The sequence below is a fragment of the Gouania willdenowi genome, chromosome 4 (assembly GCF_900634775.1).
Source record: "Gouania willdenowi chromosome 4, fGouWil2.1, whole genome shotgun sequence".
NCBI lineage: Eukaryota > Metazoa > Chordata > Actinopteri > Blenniiformes > Gobiesocidae > Gouania > Gouania willdenowi.
This window is the reverse complement of record NC_041047.1, coordinates 25,696,735-25,720,273: the sequence shown is the minus strand read 5'-3', so window position 1 is coordinate 25,720,273 and position 23,539 is coordinate 25,696,735. Positions and strand designations below refer to the sequence as shown.

Here is a 23,539-nt window from a genome sequence, read left to right as displayed (position 1 = left end):
AAAAACAAGGTGAGCGATTATGATTGGCTAAGGCGACGTGCCAGCACACGCACTGCAGATTGGATGAAGCAGCAGTGATGGCGAGCGTGGAGCAGTCTGATGAAGTTGACATTTTTAAGGTGACGATACAAACACTACTTTAAATGAATTGTGGTCAGAGGCAAGAACGTGTATGTGAAGTAACTCAAATTTAATGAAGCACCTCATGACACAGGCATCTAAAAAATGTGAATTCTTTGACATATAGCAACTTTTTTTTTTAACAGTAACGCAAATAGTTACTTTCCTTGGTAATGAGTTACTTTTATTATGGAGTTATTTAGTTACTAACGCAGTTACTTTTTTGAACAAGTAGTGAGTAACTATAACTAATTACTTTTTTAAGGTAATGTTACCAACACCGCGCGTGAGCAGGCTAGCCGTTCAGCATAAGTTTCCATGGTGATTTAGCTCCGTAAAATGTAAGCGAGTTTTGTAGTCCAGCACAATCTGATTTAATCCTGGAAGTTAGCTCGATAAGAGGTAATATAGATTTGTAACAAACCCCCAAAAAGTACTAAGCTCATTGATGTGCAATCACAGCTCACCTATTTAGAGTGTTTATAAAAATACACAAAATAAATATAAAAACTTGTTTCAAGTAGCGAAGCAGTTTTTTATTTCTGGCAAAATTTAAAGCAGTTGAATGATTGGACAGATAAAGAATGGCATTACTTCTGAGTAACAGCACAGACCGAAAAATAAACTTCTGGCAATACAAGTACCGTCTAATGCCAGAAACTTGCTAACAGAAGCTCTAGTTTGTGTATTTAATGTGTCAAATACCAAAGTTTCCCATTTGGGTTCAACTGAAACGTTAAATTAAACCGACCACTGAGAGGTATGCTGTTGTCAATTCGACTGCAATGGAAGGAGGATTAATTAAATGGTTTATACGTAGGCTACAGGTCTGTCACTGCACAGTTATGGATCAAAACCCTCAACATGGAAACAAGAGTGTGCTGTCAAAACAACTACAAGATTTTAACAATTATTATATTAATACTCTGTTACAAAGCATGAATTAAACGGACAACAAATAATTGTTTTTATCCTTCATCGAAAAACAGCACATCTTCATGTCTATACTTTTATATATATATATATATCTTTAAAGTGCACAAAATTATCAAAATACAAGAAAATAGTTTTAGTATTAGTTATGCCAACACCTGTTAAACTCTTCTCAAATTTGGACTTAAACTTCCGGTCCAAAATCCATGAATTCAGTCATGTGTTCAGACAGAAACAACCACAGGATTGTTAAGAGTAACGTTTGTTACCAAGGACCAAGGTTTCAAACTGTAAAGACGTGTACAGCCTAGTTGTTAAACACTAAAGTTTACAGCTTCTCTAAATTACATTTGTTTCTTCCTTTTACTACTTTATAAATTTGCTTTTATATCATATGGTGCAAAAGCAGGAAATAACCAGTATGGTGAATTTACTTTTCAAAGTAAAAGCCTGTGCAGTGAACTTTCCAGGGTGGAAGTATGACACTCAAAATGTAATAGCAAACAGGCCACAGCTGTTTTTGTGTGCTTACAGTAATGGAGCCAGACTGACATCACAACCAATCAGAGCAGACACAAAAGTAATCCTGACATTTACATGCTTCAGGCCCGTGCACTGACGAGAAGCAACCTTCAACATTATCAAAGCTATTATGGGTGCTATGATAATTACTGACTCAGCAGAAACTGCTCTGCCTGTTTGTCTTCTTAAAAAAGAAAAAAGATGACAGTAAAACAAGGTTTAAACATGCTGCAACAATCTTTTAGTAGACGACCAGCACAGCCTGTTGTTCTGTCCTGCAGATGCATCAGCCCCGTCTTCTATCACTGCTGCTAGTAGGAGTTAGCCTTCATGAAAAAACAGGTCTCACTGGTCCAAGGGTGAAGAAGAGATGCAGCCGAGGAGAGGAGAGCTCAGCTCAGGGTCCGGATGTTTTCCTGCAGCTTAGGGTTGAGGAGCACTTCACTCTTTTGACCTGCAGCTGCGATGTCGGCCTGCACAGCTGCATCCCAGGAGAACGTGAGCAGTGCTGCAGGAACCTGAGACGCACACACAGAGAGAGAGAGAGAGAGGTACAGATGTCAACCTCAGGGAAAGAATGCATTCCTAAAGGATTTCAAAAGTGTATTAGTGGTTTGGACAAATATGGGCTGTCGATTGTCAAGTTGTCCATGCTAAAATAAACAACATTTACAACAAACCACATTTAAAAAAAAAACGTATGATTTTTTTTTAAATGTTAGTTTTGACCAGATCTGCAGCAATGTGATTTTATAAATTTTATTCTAAAAATATAATGTCAATGCTAAATATTAAATCTAAATGTCAAATGTAAATCTTAAATGTTACATGTTAAATCTAAATCTAAATATAAATCTAAATCTAAGTCACGGGTGAAACTAAATATTTAGCTACATGCCACTGACATATTTTTACAAGAAAAAAAGAAAAAGGTATTTCTGTAAATCTAGTCAAAAGTACGTTTACACATACGTTTTTTTCAAATGTGGTTTGTTGCTAAATGTTGCTGTTTTTTAGCAAGCGCAACTTTACAATCGGTGCCCCATTGACAAAGAAGTTTGATCAAATCACATTGTTAGCAGAAAAGTTTAAATTTATCAGCATTTGAATTATAGTTCATTTCAGTTTTAACTAGTCTAGTAAGAGTCATCCAATGACTATCATAGTTATAGTTTTAAAAAAGCCTAATTTGTACTAGAAAGTCAGCCTCCATGTCTAATAAGATAATATTAATATTCTTGTGGTTGATCTAAAACAGGAAAATGAGTGTTTAGTGGAGAGTTTTTCTGGTACAGAATGGATAGAATCGAATCACTGACGAAACAGATTTAATGGCAAATAATCTGATTTGGATTTGGTCACAGGTCGTGACTTTGAGATGTGCACACAAACTACATTTATTTTGCCTTAACCTAAAAAATTGGCAAAAATTAACGCTACTAGAATGAATTGATTGTTGGTTTCTTAATCTTTTTAGCTGTTTGCTGGTCCTAAAAACATTTTTGGCAACAAACAACAACATGCGTCCCAATCCAGGCTTCATCACACTGCACTTACCAAGCTGCACTCAGCGAGAGCCACCTCTTCAGACTCCTGTAGTTTTTGACCTCCTGGAGCGATGAGTTCAAAGGGTTGCCAGCCGTCCACCAGCGACTCTCTCACAAAACTGAAGAGCACAGGCATCCGGTCCCAGGCATAGAAGGTCCCTGGAGAAAGAGGAATCCAATGTTCTCTGTGAATTCATATTTAGCTACACATAGAGGCCACATGTCCCAGCCTATTTCTTCTTATGCTGCGTTCACACCAAATGCGTTTCAGGCGTCAAAATCGTCCGTGTAGTTGGACACTTGTGCTCATTGAATCAGACGCTTGACACCAGCGTTGAAGATGCTCGTCCAAACACATTGGGATGGGAGCGTGTCGAGGGGAGGGGCTTCTCTGTTGCCGGTGGTGTTCATTCAATGGATGATATTGTGACGATCAGTTACGTTCATAATTCACCAAGTGACTGTGAAGTGGTGGGGAACAATGTGTTGAGAAGGCTGTGTTCCAGTGGGATGTATTTTGGTGTGACTCAGTGTGTGCACTGTGATGTTAGAGAGCTATAGAGAAGTGTGGTGAATGGAGAATAAAGGTAGGAGTTCTTTCCTGAACATGCCGCCTCAGAACCCCGTTCATCGGCTCGACATTATCGAGGGAATGGCTTGGTTTTATTTGCGCCCCGGCACCGTTTCTGGATTCACCAGAGCTGCTGACCCACATTGGAGCTCGCATCTCCTTCCAGGACACCAACTATAGGCGCTCTATGCCTCCAGTTAGTGTTTTTTTCCTTATTCTGAATGCGTCACGGTTGGGGAAAGCTCCTGATTGGTAAAAAGTTCAACAATCCCAACTCCAGCGTCGGCGGCGCCGGACGCATGTCAAAAGCGTGAAATCTCAAGCTTCAAGACACGCCGCACAGGAGGCGCGGGACGCACAGCGGGACCTCTGACGCTCCCTAGAAGCGCGTCTTCCATATATCGTCTATGTAAACCTGATGCTATTGACGCTTTGGTGTGAACGTGCCATTATGTTTTGTTCTGTACATTTTAAAAGACAGTTGGTGCAGTCAGTGATAAACCCAGTGATGCTGACCTTGGAGCAGGGTTCCATCAGGCAGTCGCACCCTGAGCAGTGTGTAGTTGTATTTCCTCCTGTTCCGCTGTTCCTCTCTTTCCCTCATGGCTTTAGTGCGCAGCATGGCATTCTTCTCCACCAGATCACTTCTAAAAACACCCACACAAACACACGCGCACACACAAATAACGTAATTGAGGGGCAGTCACTGAAGTAAATCAAACAACACAGGCGATTACCACATTTTTTAATAGTTAATAGATACCAAAGTTTAATTTCAGGACAAAAGGTCTGTCTGTACCAGTGTTATTTTTGTTTTAGTCATAGTCTTTTGACTAAAATGCAACTTAGTTTTCGTCCAAAGTCAGTCATCAGGACTATTTCAGTTATAGCTGCCGTCAGAGATTCTCTCATAAAATGCAATTCATAGTTTTCATGTTCAGTTAAAAGATAATGTTTCATACACGTTAATATTTCAGATAGATGTTCAATAAATAAATAAGTAATAATTCAGCTAATTTGTGTCGATGTAGATCATTTATCAGATAAAGATACAGAGAGAAACAAGAGGAGAACTGATTGTTTCTCCTGCTTTATTGCGTTGCTGGTGGTAATAAGTAGCTGTAGCACTCCAGAGCAGCACAAGGTGATGGAGAACCTACTTGAAGTGTCTGAGAGAAGCTAATAAAAGGACATTTAAAGTTGTCATTTAAGAAGACTTCAGCTTTATTCCCTTGGAGTTGATGCAGCCAATGAGTTCTGACAGCATGGAATTTTACACGTAAAAGACATGTTAATAAATGGCTGTTTAATACCCAAGAACAATGTTGAGCCTTGATTGAACTCAGAGGGAGAAACATCAGTGTTTTATCCAGTTTTAGTCAACTAAATCTGTTACAGATACAGTTGACTAAAATATTAAGTACAAGAGTTTTTGCATTTTTTAAAGATTCTATTACCATTTATCAACCTGATATAAGATAGCATTAATGTTTGCAAACAGATTTGATGTCATCAATGTGTAAGACCACATGATCACATGAGTTTTGATTGGATTTCGTCCCATTACACGAAAATATAGTTTAGTTTTTAATAGTCGACAAAAACACAAATATATTTTGATATCGTTTTAGTTAACGTGATTTTTATAATAAGTCAGTCTCGTTATGACGAAAACTTTTAGTCGACAAATTTAAAAGGGATGAGGGACTCATCTCCAGAGAACATCAGGCAACAGGGGGCGTGGCCAGCCTGACAGAACTTTCAGGTTGGCCACGCCCAGAAAGGTTCATAAGGACACATCAGAAGATGCTTTGATGCTTTCCTTATGAGAGAACTCATAGGGATACATCAAAGCAATCACCTCTGAGGAAGACTGGCAGTTGACAGTCAAAACATGTCAGGAGACTTAATTTCCTGATAAAAAAACCTTGTCTGAATAAACAAAACCTTAACATATATATATATATATATTTTTTTTTAAAAAAGACAAAATGAACTTGCTGGAATTATGGTACATTAATTTACACATGTGTGAATTGTGGATATATTTGTGGATCTGACAAACGGGAAAATCTAAAAAACACGTGAAAATTGTGGATCTATTTGTGAATATTTTTGAGACAAATCTCTCCTCCCTCATAATTAAAAGCATAGAAAGAGTGAACGACAGTATTTCAACCTATACCTCTGCTGCTGCTCCTTCTTCAGCTCGTCTGCAGTCAGGTTGTAAAACTCTGGCGGCAGCTCAAAGTGCTGGGCTTTTGCGGAGGGTCTGAACGCTTGTGGCTGTCGGTTTAGCTGAGCTCTGACCGGCTCGCCCCTCAGGAGACGATCCCTCCTCTCCTTCATCAGCTCCAGAGCGTCAGCACCTTCATCTGTGAGCACCAGGAACTCCTCGTCCTCCTCTGATATCAACCAAAGATGTGCAGCGCAGGGTTGGGGTCAATTCCATTTTTCAGTTACAATTACGTTTTCAATTATCTATGCTCAATTTCAATTCAATTATGATTACAGTAATCAGCATTTTTTACACTTACAATTAAATTGCAATTATTTTTTTTAACTTCAGAAAGTCAATTATGTTCTCAATTATTAAAGTTAATTTACAATGAATCAATTACTGAGCTAGAAATAAATAACCTAATAAAAGTTAACCTTCCTCTTCTGTTAGCATCTCTTATGATAACGAGTCCTAAAACAGCTGTAAAATATGCTAAAAACAAATATCTATCATTAAATTTCTTTCCTATCAATTGCTTACCTTGTTAGGCTTTCTAATCATCAAAAATGTAAGTTTTAATATTGTAACTGTCACTGTAACATTGTTCCCCGGTTTTTGCGTTAAATTTATATGACAATTTTGAAAGAATTTTCATGGCAATTACAATTACAATGTCAAATATCTGAACTCTATTACCATTTAATTAAGGTTACGACAGCAACAGATTTTGAAAATTACAATTACACCGTAATTAGGTAGATAGATAGATATATAGCCTTGTCTGTTCTGAAGCAGTGACAGAAATTCCTCTTTTGACGCGACCACAACAGCAACACATTGAGCACAATAAAACACATAAAACTGTTTGTTATGAATTACGCAATTATAGTTATGATTGGCCCCAAACCTGGTGCAGTGAGTTTTGAAAAACTGAGAGATACAAGTAATGGATCCAGTTTTAAATAAAAACTAAAAACATCTCACCTTGGCCATCGACAGGAAGCATGATGCTAATGAAGCCTAGCGCCTCCAGGAACTCCCTGCTGCCTTCCACAATGCGCACTTTCTCCTAAACGACGACAGAAAGAAGCTGTTATGCATTTCATGACATCTGCTATGAGCCAATAACAGATGGTGATTTGAACACACCTGGAACACCTTGTTGCTGAGTTTGATCTTCCTGTATTTCTCCTCTGTGGGGTTCTTGCATATATTTTCAACATATCTGTTAAAAATCAGAAATTAAACATTAGAAAAGGTCCACAACTAGACATCTTACAACACGTGTCAAATTCAAGGTCCGGGGGCTGAATAGATCCACTGATTTGGCCCGAGTGGAGAAATTAAAAACAATGATTCATGTGCAAAATACCAAATAATTCAGTTTTAGATTTCTTAAACACTCTAAAATCCCAAATTTGATGAAACTACACAATATTTGAAGGGGCTCACGTTCTTCCCGTGCCTACATCACACCAGAGTCATATTTTATCGCAAATTGTGGAAAGAACATACACTTTTTCTGAAATCTTGCAATTTACTCCCAAATTCTACTACAAAAATTTGTTACAAAATCACAGTTCTGAAGTGAAGATCCTGCAGGTACTGATATCTGTCATTTACTGCTTGGATAGTGTCAGTGCCTTTATTTATCATTTATACATGGAAGTACAAGCACATTAATGTTGAAATTGAGCTTTTTTCCCTTCATAAAATCTGCGGCCCACTTGAGATAAACTGCTCCGTATTTGGCCTCTGAACTAAATAGAGTTTGGCACCCCTGGCTTACAACAAAAGAACTGTTTTATTATCACTGTCCTGTGTCTTACTTGCTTATGATGTCCACAGCAGCCTTCACTTTCTCTCTGTCTTTGTTAAACGTGTGAATCATCATGACGGACGCCTCCACTGGATCCTCCTCAAACCGCTGCCAGTGAAAACAGAGCCAGTGTATCATCAACAAACAAGCCGCACTTACGCAATATAACCTAACAAAACTTCTACTTTCATATATGATCTTTAATAGGGCTTGCAAGTAAAATTCACTCCAGGTTTGATTTAAAACGAGAGCAGTGGCCATTAATGTTGGTGACATTAAACTGATACAGGCCGATGGTCCTCACACGTACCATCAGAATGGCCTCTTTTATGTGCACTTCCCGCTCACTCTTTGTTAGCGTGGCTCCGGTTAGCGGACAGGTAAAGTATACACCTGACACAGAGAGGCAGGCTGGGTCTTTCAGCGTGTTGGATTCCTGCAAATGAGAAGGAAACACTGATGCTCTGAACCAACACTGGGAAACAAACATGTCATTCAAACACACACTGACCTCAAATGTGGTGGGGTTTTCCTTTTCAGCCACTGCAGCTGCCTCTGCCTCCAGTTGTCTTTTCACTGCAAGGCGAGCACACATATTTACAGATGAAAGGCTTTTCACAGATCTGATCGATCGGCTATATCGGATTGGCCGATATTTTGCATTTTATGCAATTAATGTGATGGGCTGTAATGTCTTAATTCGCTGATCCGATCAATGACGTCATTGTCGTGATAAAACTTTCGGTAGATGTTCGGTTTGCATTGTTTTATCCGTTTTATTTACATTGAAGAGTTGTTTGCTCCCGTTTACTTTTGCTTTAATACCGGAAACTTCTGTCCGTTTCAGGGCGGTGGTGGACACAGAAGCCCGTGTGTATGTGCGTATGCTTGGAGGCTTCACGTAGTTCCAGTGTGGTCTACCTCGACAGCTTCATCGCCAACTCTCAGAACTCTCATCTGTAATTGAAGCTATCCTCAGCTTTGGCTTTAGCTCCTTTGCTTCACAGCAGTCATTAAGTATGACATGAGCCTCCGGTTTAATTCAACAGCTGCAACGTTTATTTTGCCAATCGCTAAAAACGACATACAGCTTATAATCGATCTGCACTGGTCTCACACGCTCCCTCACTTCGCGCACGTGTACACACGTTATGTTCAAGTCATGCATGGAAATTCTTCAACTCTTCCACTCCCTCACAGACACAAGGCTCCCGAAAAACAGTAAAATTTGATTTCCCGTGAATCTGTATCAGGTAGTACCAAAGGAATTTGGTCGGAACTTGAATTCATATGATCGGATCGGTTATCGTTTTTGTCAAACTCACTGATCGGTGATTGGCCCAAAAATGCTGATTGTGTAAAGCCGAACAGATGATACAGGCTTTCAAATGTCTCACACACATATGCCACTAAAGACCAAACACAGGTTTGGTCTTTAGTGGCTCAATTAGCTTGATTCATGTTGAATTGTAACGCCTACGTTTGATACCAGCAATCTAATGTTTCCATCAGTCTAACTAGAATGTTACACGTTTAAACAAAGGTGTGCTGCAATGACTCACCCTGGTTCCTGATGGCATCCTGGGAGGTGTAAACCTTGGGCCTTTGCTGTTTCTCAACCCGAGCCAGAGCTGCCGCCCCAGCCTTCTGAGCACCATCAGTGGGAGGACGATGGTGGTTTTCTTTAGCACTGGCGGAGCTCTGCACTGCCTCAGGTTTGGTACTGCAGAGTTTAAAAAGCAGACACCATTTAATTTCAATGCCCCTCCACTACGCACGCACGCACGCACGCATGCACGCACGCACGCACGCACGCACGCACGCACGCCCACCCACCCACCCACCCACCCACCCACCAGCAGGGATAATTTTGAATAATTATATTTAGTAAACATAATCTGGCCAGAGTCAAGCAAAAAATAGTATCATTTAGGGCTGCGCAAAAAAATCGATTTAATCGATTTATCGAATTTGTGGTTAAAAACAATTATTTTGCAATTTTTTTTTTCTTCTTCCCACCACAGTTTTTTCAGCCTTTTTCGCATTCCGTCCTTGTGGGTTATCATAGCCAGCTCCCTCTTTGTTTACCCTTTGAGTAGGCTATATGTGTGAGGTGAGGTGCTTGGGGAAGTGTTTTTTTGTTTTGTTTTTTTAACTGTAATGTTATATGTTATAAAATATGTAGTTATCTGATTTTTTAATCAGAAAATTTAAGCTACTGTGAAGATGCTGTTGCACTTCTGCTTAAACCTGGGTTAAAACTTGAAATTGTTGAAAGACAGAGCCTCATTTACTTTTTATTTTGGGATTGTTCTATGCATTATGACTCTTGAGGACAATCACAGCAATAAAGTTGCACCTTTGACAATATATCTGATGTCTGCAGTCATTTTTAAGTGCACTGAAAAAAAAAATTGAAAGCTGAATCGAAACTTGAAATTTTCTTTAAAAAAATCAAATATTTTTTTTTTTTTTTTAGGCAAAATCGCCCAGCTCTAGTATAATTGCAGCCAGACTAAGGTTGCAATTGGGTGGAAGATTTCTGGTAAAGTTCCACGGGAACTTAAGATCAAGAATTTTGGGAATATTCAAAAATAGGAACACTTTGTGAGAAATATGCATTGGCATTAACTGGAAATTGGGAGTGATTTTAAATAACTAGCGTATCCAAACAGTTGCATCCATTAATTTTTTTTTTTATTTTTTTTAATTTATTATTTTTTTTAAAGGAACATTTCAACAGATTTATTTGTAAGTAGAACTTTACAATTGTTGAAGTTTTATAAGCAGGGCTTTAAATTGACTTTTCAGATCACCAGCCAGCATGGCTAGTAACTACATTATGAGCCACAGAATAGATTTAAGCATTCATGTTTTTTTTTTAGTTTGTAATTCAGTTGATTGGTGAAATACATTAAAATGGTAAAAATATATACATTTAATTTAAAAACAATAGTGTAACAATGCCTAAAAGGTGCACTATGGAGCTTTGAATGTGTCGGAGAAGTAAACCTTTTATAAAGTATATTCTCATAACATAGTAAACAAACTGAACTCTGATGAAAATTGGATCCTTGGAACACTCTTTGAAGTTAGAAAGAATAGAAGTAATCAAGTACTAACTTCTTTTTAGAGCCTTTTTTTTTTCCCCTTGTGTTGGCAGCAGCCTTCATTTTTTTTTGCAGTTTAGGTTTTTCAACAGCCGATGAATATATCCACGTGTTTGTTTGTTCCTAACTAATAATTACATCGACATTGCGACTTCGATAACGAACCATAACAGTCACGCTAACGTAACACGTAGCCAATTGTTGTATGAAACGTCACGACATAGTGTTCGTGGGAAATGTAGGATTAGAACAACCAGCAGGGTTTCCAGACACATTCTACGTTTTAAAGTCTAAACACTCACAAAAACCCTCACATTTCTTAGCGGAAAACAGCCCAATCTGGCAACAATGTTGTAACGTCGTTTCGACAGCCTGTCGATGCAAACAGACGCAGTGTTATTTGTTTCATTCTTCACCAGCCAAAATGGCTAGTACCGCTACAATGTTACCCGCAAAGTTAATTTTTACCCGCATTTGGCGGGTGTTGTTTTAAAGCCCTGTTTGTAAGCATCTTGTTTTAAGGTCCTATGGAGAGTAATGTGATCCTGATCGTCAAAAATGTGATTTCCACTATATATCTTTATAATCGAAAATCTCAGTGGTAAAAACAGTGCCACGGAAAACAACAACTGCTCTCCAAGCACAAACATCAATGTTTAGTCAAATATTTAATATAACTCATCTGCCTGACGCCTTATGTGCAGGGGAGGGGGCGTGGCCTCAATATCCCTGCAGTAGGCAGTGTGCCAGTTGTGATTTATATATACTTGTATGAAATATGGTTTCTTGAGTCAAGATAATATTAAAATATATTTCCTTAACTATATTTAACATCCCTGTTAAGAGCCAACCTTCAGTTTCATATATTCCCCGTTTATTCCCATAATTTCCTGATAATCCCTATCGAAAAAGTCAAAATCTCCCTGAATTTTGCCACCTTAGGCCAAACTGAGCTTTAACGACCTCTTTAAAACAAAACAACACCCTTTCTTTCTTTCTTTCTTTCTGTCTTTAATTACGAGTCCAAATTTAATGTAAAAATATTGTAGTTTCTGTACATTCAGATTTCGAGGAAGTGTCTTCTAATAGGTAATGCATCGGCAGTCTATCCGTACGAAGATCTTTTCTACATAAGCGTAATGTGCCTGTGTTTTCACCATGTCAGGATGGCCGAGTGGTCTAAGACTCAAGGATTTTTCCTTCCGCGGGTTTGAATCCCACATTTGACATATATGTTTTTTCATTTTAATGTATTTAACACAGAAAATTCCACCTTTAAAAATACATATACAAAAAAATAATAAACATTTTAGGGTATTTCCTTGGTTAGTGTTAGGGTTAAAGCTGATATAAAAGGGTTAGCGGGGTTGCTAAAAATAAATATGAGCTAAAATAAAACTGACGGAACTTCAAGTCACGTGGTGCAGCTATCACGTGACTTAAACTGCCCAATGAGGGGCGTTTTCTACGGTAGACAGTGGGCATGCGCACTTAGCGAATTGCGCATGCGCGTCCGTCATGTTGAAAAAATTATCTTTCCTTTAATTTTTAGGGTTTGGGTTAGAATTAGGGTTCATCATAGTAGGAAAATTTAAGGTAGTAAAATATTGTACGTATACGTGTAAATGTTTACTACGCTATTAGTGCGCATGCGTCTGTAGGAGGCTTTTAAGCGTTGGATGATTTTTCACTACACCGGTCAATTGACACGTATTTTATACTGACCGTATTATATCTGTGGTTAGAGGCACAGGAGCCACTGCCATTGAAATATACCCCACTATAGAATTTCATTCACTGTATTGTCTTCATTGAGAAGGTTTTTTTTCCGGCTCCAGGAGGACTTTAATCCAGGTGAGATGAGGCAAAATTGCTCCTTTGAGAGTAAAGGTTGCAGATCCCTGCCCTAGGCAATATTAAAAAAGCAACAAAAAAAAAAAAAAAAAACATATTTGCGTTTCCATTTCTGACTCACTTAACACAGTTCATTCTGTTAATATGCAACCTGTTACCTAATTCCTTGCACTGAGACTACATTAGTAGTGTTATATTAGGCTTCATAATATGAACAACAGAAAAAGGATGGCTGTGTTTTCTACATCAGCAGGTAAATAGGATAGTTCCATGGATTACTGACTGCTCACACCCACATTTATCTTGTAAACTACAGATGACATGACAGGAGATTGAGTGGATTACAGACAGAGCTGCTAGCTGAGCTGTGCTTAGCTACAGTTAGCGCTGCAGCAGCAGAGACAAGTTTAACCTGGTGTCTGTCGTCAATTTCTTCCCGGGTCCTGCCGTTTTGAATTTGATGTCTTTCTTGATGTCGTCAAAGAACTTCTTCATGGTGTTGGACGATCGGAGAAGGACAGAGAAGAGACAGCGAGCACCTAGCTGTGCGAAGCTAACGGTGTTGTCACAAAAAAAGCACCAAAACAAGCTGATGCTAATAACAGAGCTATAGACCGGACGCTAACCTCAGCAGGATACCAACGAAGAAGAATCAATCGCCGTCTATTGGTCCTCCTGAAAACAAGTCGGATGTTTGTGTTCCAACTATCATTGGGAGTTTCTATGTAATAATTTGATGATATTTGGCAAACATTTTATACATGAATTTGGATTTTAAAAATGTTTCTAAAATTTAAAGCTTTTTAAATTGATCTTAAAAATGTATTGAAGTCATTGAAAACATTGCAAAACAGAAGCACTACAAAACTGTCCAAAGTTCTGTTGTATGCTGAATAAGGATAGGATCTAATGGTAGAAATTATTAATATTTTCAAAAGACTCCAAATGTGCCTAATAGATTTGCTGGGTCCTTGCCCATGAAGTGATTAAAAGAAAGAAAAAAAGCATGTCAACAAACTAAGGATGTCCTTAAAAAAAGATTTTAATCTCGGCTCCACTACACAGAGGAAAGTGAAGCGAGAATAAAAAAAAAACTGTGGCAGAAGAAGTGGGAACAAAGACTAAAAGGTAATCCAAATGAATACAGGCACACTGCGTACTTTGTGACCTCAAGAGTTGACGCACGAGTTATTTTAAATGATTCCTCAGGTCAATAGACAGCACTTGACAGTATCAGTGCTCCGAGTGGGGCTGCCCTCTTGAAATACCGATGGAGGAGACGGACCGTCTTTCACCAGGTCATGTGACCTGGTGAATGCCTGGAGAATGTTTCGCTTTATGGCAGTCACGTGACCACAGGCTCACACGTAATAAGATAGGAAAACATAAAGATGGGAAATGTGAACAGTGTGGGATGTTTGAGACAGTGCAACATGTTATGATGGAATGTAAACAATATGAGGTGGAGAGAAGAACATTGAAGGAGTCAGTTGAGAGAACAAGGGCTGTCTTTAAATATTCTTAGAGCAGAAGATAAGGAGATAGTGAGGAATTTATTTAGGTTTTTGCATAGAACAAAGTTAATAGGATGAATTTAGGCTAGACTGGAATGTAACTGCCTAATTTGAGCAAAACAAGCGCTTACTTCAAATGAACCTTGTATGGACATACCTTTTAGTAGGACAGAGGCGAAGTCATTTATTAAAAGGAATATCGTGGGAGAATGGCAGGCGTGTTGGGACTCATCAAACACAGGGAGACATTTAAACGCTATACAGAGCACAGTGGGTTCTAGGAGGTGCACCACTGGAAGTAACAAGGAAGAGAGGATCTTTACTAGATTGAGAATAGGACATACGAGGCTGAATAACACTTTACATCTCATCAAAAAGCATGATACAGGATTATGTGAGCATTGCAACGACCAAGAGAATGTGGAGCATGTTCTTCTAAGATGTACTAGATATGCAAGACAAAGACAAATTATGCTTCAGGATTTACATTGTCAGGGGATGGTGATTAGTGTGGGTAATGTTTTGAATAAAGTTAAAATGAAAAGGGTAATCAAATTCCTTAAAGATTCAGAAGTTGTGGGAAGAATATAGTTTTTTATTTTTAAGATAGTGTTATTAAGAATAATTAATGTGAGTTAAGAAAAGGATAAATCGCTTCTTCAGACTCCGATACAGTAGGTGGCGGAAAATGCAACTTTATCTGATGAGTGCCACCCACCAATAAACCACATAATAAGAAGAAGAACTGCCTTATCTCGTTCCAATTCCAGTCCAGTAGGTGGCGGTAATGCTCCTTGGAATAGGTAGCAAACTGCCATAAAACACAGAAGAAGAAGAAGAAGAAGAAGAAGAAGAAGAAGAAGAAGAAGAAGACCACTAGCTCTTGCTACTATTTTTTCACCTGATCGACTCCTGCTCATGGCCGAGGCAAGCATGAAGTTTAAAACTGCTTCTGAGGAGGCTAAAAAGAGAAAACGCGAAAGGGATCATGCTCGAGGAAAAACAAGAGTCGAGCTTGGAAAGGAGTTTGCTCGTTGGCGTCGGATGAAAGAAGAAGCGGGATGTAAAACCGATTCTCTTTTCTCAACTTTATTATTAAACTGGTAAGTTAAGTATTGGATCATGGGATACAGTTATATGTCTGTGTCATTATTTTTTTCAAGCAGCGAAGTAAATGATGACTGAAAATAAAACACATCGGCATAAAAGTGGATATATAATGTAATACTTACTGCGAAGCCGGGAGTTAGGTGAAGTTAGAAAGATATTCACAGATTCAGCTTTCCCGGACCAATAACTCATCAACGGAACATTGCTTTTACAAAACCGATATCTCGTTGCAATCACAGCAAGGTGGACTGCAAGCTCCAACCGGATTTTCCTCAATTTTCCTCAAAACAAGCCGTCCTCCGCGCTTGGGAATTTGCATTGGCCTCTACGCGGAGCCGACTGTGGCTGGAATGCGCAGGGACCGTCTGCAAATTGCAACACCGGAAAAAGATACAAAAAATAAAAACCAATAACTTCATATAGGAAAGTGGTAGTGTTATCAAACTCACAACACACATAGATTAACTCTTCATCATTATACTACAAGACTTAGTTTTAATAAATGTGCTTTAATAACAATTTTGTGATTTTTTTTTCATTAAATAAGTACTAAAATATGCAATAACTGTACTATAACATGTTGTAGTGTCATCAAACTCACAACACACATAGATTGACTCTTCATCATTATACTACAACACTTAGTTTTAATAAATGTGCTTTAATAACAATTTTGTGATTTTTTTTCATTAAATAAGTACTAAAATATGCAATAACTGTACTATAACATGTTGTAGTGTCATCAAACTCACAACACACATAGATTAACTCTTCATCATTATACTACAACACTTAGTTTTAATAAATGTGACAATATTTATACAGTACACGTCATATGTATGTGTATATACAATATTTGTTATGTAGTTCCATAAATAGTTTTTTTTCCCCTCACGTAAATTTGTATTAATGATTTGTGTAAACGGTTAACTTACCTGCTTTTTTGACGTAGTTATGGCCAACATTAATTTGGTTAAAAAATGTGTTAATATGTATTATATACAGTATTATTGCATTTTAATTTGCTTTTAATTGTGTCATTTTATCTGTTCATGTGGTTATTTTCTGTTTTTGTTGTTATTTTGTGGATTTTTGGAGTCATTTTCTTTGTATTTGGTATTTCCTTATTTTTCATGTGTTTTTGGAGTTATTTTCAGTGTATTTGTTCTTATTTTTTTGTTGTGCTTTTGATGTGGCAGGTCCAAAACTCTGGAAGTTGTTGCCGTTTGAGTTACGTGCCATCAAAGACCTGCCCCTGTTTAAAGCAAAGCTAAAGACTCGCCTGTTTAGAAAGGCATTTGGTACATAGTTCTATGGCATTTGTTTTAAATGTGATAATGGTCTGTTTTTAATCATATATCATGCTGTTTTTAAGTTGTATTTTTTTTTATCATGTTCAGGGCTTTGGTCAATTTTGGTTGTTGTTGAGCACATTAGAATTAAAACTTGATTTGATTTGTGGGAGTCTTTGTCTGTGTTTTTGTTGTTATTTTGTCAATTTATTTGAGTCAAGTTGTTTGTGTATTTAAGGGAGCTTGATAATTGATGTCATCTTTTAGATTGTTCCATATTCCATCACCCTGAACTGAAATGCACCTTTCTTTTGTAATTGTTCTCAATTTTTTTTGTTTTTTTTTTAAATATCTGTATTCATCACTGTATAAGCTAGCTTATCTGATTTTTTGACATAGTTATGGGGTGGAGTGATGTGAAAAAATTAAGACAAAAAAAAGATTACTTCCACTACTCGCGCTCTCTTTTTTCCTGTTTTTTTTTTTTTTTAGTGGCCGTAATCCTCTTCTGTATATACAGTACGTATTGCTTTGAATTTTCTTTTTTTTTTAAAAAAAAAAAAGAAGGGGGGTCATTAAAAAACACTACACGTTAATGGGCTTAGAAACGCTTATAATAATATCCAATATGATTACTTGGAGTGAACGGAGTTGACGCATCGCTCTATGCGGCTCTGGGTCCGAATGAAAAGAACCAATCAGATGTCTTCATGTCTCTTTCAGACCACGCCTCCCTCATTCCTCCCTCCCTCATTTCCGTAAATATTCAGCGATGGCAGAAAAAATACAACCATTACGCTGGACGCTAACCACCGTAAAACAAGAAATAGAAGAAAAAAAGCCCCCAAAACTACCGATTCCACCGTTACTTGTGACAGCTCGTCCCGCTAAGAAACCCAAGAAAAGAAAATCGGTGGAAGAAAAGGCAGCGACTAAAAGAGCTCTTGAGAAAGCTCGAGCACAGACCAGAGTCAACGTCGGAGCAGCTTTTCAGCGGTGGAGACAATTGAGGGATCAAATGGGCCTTAAAAGTGATGCAAAGGTTGCCGACTTTCTGTTGGACAGGTGACTATTTGTTTTGCTTCTGGGGGCATTTGTTAATACCATGATATATGTCACGTTTGCCCATTGTTGCCTCTTCTGCGGCTCGTATTAGCCCAATGCTAACATTAGCTTCTGTGTTGACTTGTTAATTGTTTAAGATGCGACTGTTTAAACTGGCGACATACTTCCATTAGCGTTATGCATGTGACGCGTCCACACATAGCTGCTCACATTCACATGTTAACACTTTTACCGCTTGTATATAGACGCCTTAACCACAGCTGCTACTGATTGGTGGTGACGTGATTATGCGGCGCCTTCTTTCTACTGGTTTCTGTCTGTAAACACTTATAACCTGAAAACCACTCAATGTTTTCCTGCTGTTTGGTTGTTTTTTTAGTTGTCGTTTTCTTAGTTCTCACTTCCGTTTATTCTTAGTTATTGTGTGTCATATTATTTCTCTGTTGTATAGATGTGCATTTTTGTATCAAGAATATGGTGCACTATACTGTAATTGCTAATTTGTGTGCAATAAAATAGAAAAACAAGAATAAAAAATGTTTATGTGCAGCCATTGTTGAGTGGACTCAAACAGCATGTAAGGAGTTTAATTACATTTTAAAGGCTATTCTTTCAGACATTCTTGTTTTATGCCAAGGGGTGTAAAAATAACTGGTAAGTGTCATAATAAACACGTTGAAAAAAATAAATATTTTTTTTATGTTAATGTGGAATTCACATTTTAAAAATATAAAGTGGGAAAAAGCTGCCAATTTTGTATACATAATAAAATCAGTGAAGTACATAAAAAAAAAACCATAACATTTATCCCCGTAACATATTAATTTCCAAATCTACTGATAAATGCACTTTTTGTTTCAATGAAGCTGAAACAATTTTGCATTTGTTTTACCACTGCCCATATACATTATTATTCTGGATTGTGGTTAAGGGTTTTGTATACAGCACAACCAAAAACACTATAGTAATAACAAATCTATCTTTCATCATTAGTCTCATCATATTCATGGAAAAATTCCATATTTATAAATCAAAATTCTCAAAATCCCTTCCAAATTTTCTTTTTTCTTTATCGAGTTTAATTATTCTATGAATACGGTATGAAAAACAAAAAAGGTGAAAGAACTCTGCTTTTGTGTGTAGAATTGTTTCTTGTACCTCCAAGTGACATAATGCAATGCCTGTATTTGCTTTATTATTTACTGCTATACTAGTGATGTTTTCCCTGACTTTGTTCCTTGTCTCCTTTATGTTGTTTTACTGATTTGTAAACTATTGATATTTGTCAATAAAAATTGGGGAAAAAAAGTGAAGTCAAGCAGTAAAATAACAAGGAGTTGTTGAGCTGTAAACTGCACATACTGGCAAAAGGATGGATGGAAATAGTAAATAATGCCAAAGGAATCCCATCTGTTTGCCAAAAGAAGAAGAATATGCTCCAGGCCATTAAAAAGGCTCTTTAGTCAGAGGTTAACTGTGCAATGCGCTGTCATTTGTATATAGCTGGATTGCAGTTCTCCTGAAGGTCGGCTGATGACAGGTCTTGATAAACTGATTGCTGACAGAGGCTCATGTGGTCCTGATCACATTCTGAGTCTGTGTCTGCAGCTGTGTTTATTGATGTAAACAAAGCAGCACCGGGGCATGTGTTTGAGTGCCTGAAATCTTTGTTGTAATTGTTGAGTGATGGAGGAAACGTATACATGTAAGAATGATCACGGTTGGGATGTTTTACATCTGTGGTGATGTAGCATATTTCTGTTTCTGTATATTTTGTAGCTATGAGAAGAATCCATCAACCACGTTGCCGAAAGACAGATCGAAGAGACCCCCTCCCCAACATGTTTCAACTATTGTTTCTGAGTCTCTGATCGACAGGTGAGTTTAACTTGCTACTGTTATGAACATGGCTTTGACCACCACTGTCTTTGGTGGGATATGCTTTTTTTAAATTAATTTTTATAATAGTATAGTTTACTTACAGCTGAATGAGAAATGAGGTATTTTGAATTATGTAATAAAAAACAACTTTGATGCACAGTGAAGTTTGTGGGTTTGGACGGTGTCTTGATGTGAGGCGGCGGAGGGTGTGGAGCTTAGAGGAGATGCACTTTCAAATCTTGATAGCTCTCCAACATTATCAGCTATAAATTTAAAGGGGCGCTGTTTGGAAATTTCTTCATAATTCTTTCTGAGATTCTGTTTTCTTTTCAAAAAAGCTTTTTTTCCTGAATAGAAATGTGAAAATAATCTAGCACGTTATATGATATAACCTAGTAGTAGTAGCACGTTAACAATAATCTACACGCAATTACCAGTTGAACTGTAACATCAGGTCCAATTTTTCCTCTGGGGATTTTTTTTCTTCTTTTTTTAGAGTTTTCAAGAAGAATCTCAAAGAGAGAGAACACTGAGTCAGCAAACAGCCTTGTCAGACGAAGGCATCTTAGATCTCTGTGGAAGAACAATAGCAGATGAGGATCACTGGTGTAGTCATTTTTCTGTCAGTATTGCATAGAGCCACTTCTAAATCAATCAGAATGCGTAGTTTCCTGTTATTGGTCTGTGTGGCCCAGTATTTGTTTAGTAATTTCATAATCCTTCCTCTCTGAGATCAAGCATCAGAGATTAAAGCAGGGTGTTTTTCTGGGGTTGTCTAAAAAATTTTAAAGAGTATGTCTTTCTTTTCCAGAGACCACAACACCACTGATGAGGAGGAAGCGTCTGATGCTGCCTTCAACCACAAAGTTCACTCCAACTCTTCTACAGGTCTGCACTGTTTACTGCTAGATTCTGTTGTTTGTGTCTGAAAACATTTGCAAAACAAGTAAATAAATCAGCAAAGATATGTTTTAGTATTCTCTTCTATCTGAGATATTTAGTTGGAAAAGTTGGGCTGTTTATTCTGATCAAGGTGTAGAAATTAATCCACAGTGTGAGAGTTTTTGATATTTTTTCTGTTACAAAATATTAATGAGCCTTATTATATCTTCGTATTTGGTAGTATGGAAAATGATATATATTGTCTCCAACAATTAAGATGAATAACAAAGATGGAAGATGCGACTTTTGTTGCGGCAAAAATTGCAAAACAATGTTCATGGGGCAGAGAGAAAGTTGACTTTACGCTGGACCAAAAATATCAACGTCCAAGCAATATTTTATTCTTTTCACAAATTGCCAACAACTTGGTGTTTTCCTCATTGACATTCGAGGTCCAGGTTAAAAAAAAAAACCATTCACCTTCCCAATGCTCGCCCCTCCTACGTACCTGCCCAGTTAACGAAGGATCACCTGCTTAACGTTTAGAATTCACCCAGTGCAAACTATAGAATAAATAAATCCCACAAAAAAAAACAAGTTATATTTAAATAAACATTAACTCAATTAATCACTTTAATGTAAAATATTAAATTATTTAAACCTAGAAAGTAGCTCCAACAACTTTATTAATAAATACAGCTTGTATGGTTTAACAAGTTTTAATTGAATGTAGTCTTGAATAAGCCTTGCTGAGCAGGGGAAGAGTATTAATTAACATTAATTTAGTATTAATACTGTTTGCTGATACAAAACACACTTCAAAAGTTCCAAAAAAGCAAAGAAACATTGACTGCAGCTTGCTTCAATAGGTTTAAGGTCTATGAAATGATCAACCTTTGGATTTAGAAGATCTTTTACGAAACAATTCTGAAAATGTTTGATATTTTACACAACAAATAGAGAATCAAAATAAATTTATTGAAGTTTATTTACTGTTGTTTTTTAGATTTATTAATATTTTAGCAAACGTCAGTAAATGTTTACATAATTATAAAAAACAAAGCGCAATATTTAATAGGAAATTTGTCCTTAAAGCAGAACTAAGTAACTTTTTCACCTTAATAAATCCTTCTCGTAGTCCCTATGAGAAGGATTACAAGTGGTTATGGGGTGATTGGGGGGTCTTTCATCCCCCCCCTGAAAACAGCACTTGCAACTTTTCCTGCCTCCAAACCGTTTGCAAGACATACTGCTTTACGTCACCCCAATACAAACTAATGCTAGATTATGACCAGCCTCGTGGCTGCACACGGTTGTCTCCAAATTCACTTTTCTGAAACTTATATCATGGCGGAGCCAGAAAAAAAAGGCAGAGAAGACCTTTGTCAGAGGAACGGAGCAACTCCATGCAGTGACAGCTCAGCAGCAATCATGTAACGTCGTCACAGCAACAAACGCGTGCACACACTCGCAACCCAGCACGCCATCAGGCAGCACACACACAAATATCTATTTATCCATCCATCCATCCATCCATTTTCAGTGTCGCTTTGCCAGCACACAAACACACACACACACATTTCCACACTCCCTTCCGTATTACTCCCACATCATTCATTTATTTGACTTGTTTCTTTTTCTCATACTATTCACATGGTCACATGGGACTATATGTGTGAAAGCACCCTTAGTGTCACTGTTGTATTAGGATTTGTCAGTGATCGGTTGCTACTGTCTTGGGAGAGCAAAGGTGCTCATGTAGCTGTGGGGTGGGCCAGGCGGCAGGGGGTGCAGACTTTTTACGACAGAACCAAAAGGGACCTTTAGGGGGAGCACTAAGTGCAAGTTACTTAGTTCTGCTTTAAATCAACTCCTCATCTCCTTTGTTAGACTTATAAAGAATAGATCTGTTCCTATCCTATGTTGCATACATATTAAAAAAGATCTGTTCCTTTCCCTTGTTACAGATGTATAAAGGATTGTCCCACATGTTTGAGTTAGCTTAGCTTGTAGCATTGCTGTCTGTCAGCAAGGTCAAAGGCTGACTCAGTGGTTCAAATGTTTTTTTTTTTTTTTCAACTGGAAGCTTTTCCTAAACCCAATGTTTTGTTTTCTGTGAATTAGGTTCGAGTTCTGGAAACACAGAGCATCTCGACATAAAGAAGGAACAGATGGAATTCTGGGAAAATAAAGTAGGAAACCAGCTTTGTGGGCAGCAGCAGTCGGATATCATCGCTGTTGTTGTGAAGAGTGAAGATGACGAGGAGAAACCTGTAACTCAGCTAACTGAGGTGAACGTCAAAGAAGAACCTCAAACCTGCAGCTCAGCTGATGTGATAAAAAAAGAGGAACCTGAGGACAACTATGAACAACAAACAGAAACATCATGACCAGCACAAACAGAGACACAACAACAGACTGATGGACAGGAAAGTGACTCTGTCAGTGTTGGTGGAGGTGGTGATGGTTGGCAGGAACTTCTTGCAGACTTTAAGTTAGTTTACTACATTAATTGTTTGTAGGAGTCCTACATTGCTGAAAAAAAGGCCAAAAACCCAAAGAGAAGAAACATTTCACCTCACGAAATAACTAACTTAACAACTCTTTATTGAAGAGTTTGAACCTGAAATCAAACTGAATATCACACTACGGGAACATTCTTCAATGGAGTTGAAAAATATATATTTTTGAAGAAATAAATAGTTTTTTTTTAATTATTGTGACCTTATTTTAACTCTTTGTTTGCACTGTGTGTGAATAATAAAGATAAACTAGAGCTTCACTTTTTTTTGTAAATCTGACTTTTTTTCTTTTTATTTTAAAGTTGTCCCTTTTTCCCAGGAATCTGAGCAAGATTGAATTCTGACTTTATTCTTTGATATTTGAATAAGCCAGAAACCTCTCCAATTTTATTTTATTTTATTATTATTTTTTTAACCCAGTGACTTTCAATGGGATAGTATGGTTATGTTCCAGTTTACATTCCAGTCCAGCAGATGGTGGTAATGCCCTGTGAAGGTAAGCTATTGGAATAACGAAACTAAAAAGGGAAAAAAACATGAATATTGACTGTAAATATGACATTTTCTAATTTAGTT

At 37.6% G+C, this 23,539-nt stretch overlaps 2 protein-coding genes across 4 annotated transcripts; one reads left to right on the top strand and one right to left on the bottom strand.

Moving 5' to 3' along the window:
* Positions 1-634: 634 nt before the first annotated feature.
* ubxn6 (UBX domain protein 6) lies at positions 635-13,329 on the bottom strand. 2 transcript variants are annotated; one of them, XM_028443401.1, is made up of 11 exons: positions 13,110-13,329; positions 9,296-9,456; positions 8,245-8,309; positions 8,044-8,169; positions 7,744-7,841; positions 7,064-7,139; positions 6,899-6,983; positions 5,879-6,098; positions 4,210-4,340; positions 3,133-3,281; positions 635-2,093 (listed from the first exon to the last, which is right to left on the bottom strand). In XM_028443401.1, exons 1-11 carry the CDS (start codon positions 13,190-13,192, stop codon positions 1,968-1,970), a joined length of 1,320 nt encoding a protein of 439 aa, XP_028299202.1. In that variant the 5' UTR covers positions 13,193-13,329; the 3' UTR covers positions 635-1,967. The 2 variants fall into 2 exon arrangements, with proteins under 2 accessions (XP_028299202.1, XP_028299203.1); XM_028443402.1 differs by lacking the exon at positions 13,110-13,329 and adding an exon at positions 10,857-12,769.
* Positions 13,330-15,065: 1,736 nt separating this feature from the next.
* On the top strand, positions 15,066-23,223 carry LOC114461400 (uncharacterized). Of its 2 annotated transcripts, XM_028443403.1 has the most exons (5): positions 15,066-15,314; positions 17,337-17,678; positions 19,458-19,556; positions 20,371-20,447; positions 22,566-23,223. In XM_028443403.1, the coding sequence occupies exons 2-5, from the start codon at positions 17,386-17,388 to the stop codon at positions 22,829-22,831; spliced, it is 735 nt and encodes a 244-aa protein (XP_028299204.1). In that variant the 5' UTR covers positions 15,066-15,314; positions 17,337-17,385; the 3' UTR covers positions 22,832-23,223. The 2 variants fall into 2 exon arrangements, with proteins under 2 accessions (XP_028299204.1, XP_028299205.1); XM_028443404.1 differs by lacking the exon at positions 17,337-17,678.
* The last annotated feature ends 316 nt before the right edge of the window (positions 23,224-23,539 follow it).

Excerpts from the sequence above, each read along its gene's own strand:
- LOC114461400 (XM_028443403.1), top strand. The coding sequence starts at position 17,386 with ATGGCAGAAAAAATACAACCATTACGCTGGACGCTAACCACCGTAAAA. Across the intron at positions 17,679-19,457 it reads GCCGACTTTCTGTTGGACAG|CTATGAGAAGAATCCATCAA; the intron begins GTGACTATTTGT and ends TATATTTTGTAG. Across the intron at positions 19,557-20,370 it reads TCTGAGTCTCTGATCGACAG|AGACCACAACACCACTGATG; the intron begins GTGAGTTTAACT and ends TTTCTTTTCCAG.
- ubxn6 (XM_028443401.1), bottom strand. The coding sequence starts at position 13,192 with ATGAAGAAGTTCTTTGACGACATCAAGAAAGACATCAAATTCAAAACG. Across the intron at positions 9,457-13,109 it reads AAATTGACGACAGACACCAG|TACCAAACCTGAGGCAGTGC; the intron begins GTTAAACTTGTC and ends TAAACTCTGCAG. Across the intron at positions 4,341-5,878 it reads AAGAAGGAGCAGCAGCAGAG|AAGTGATCTGGTGGAGAAGA; the intron begins GTATAGGTTGAA and ends GGGTGTTTTTAG.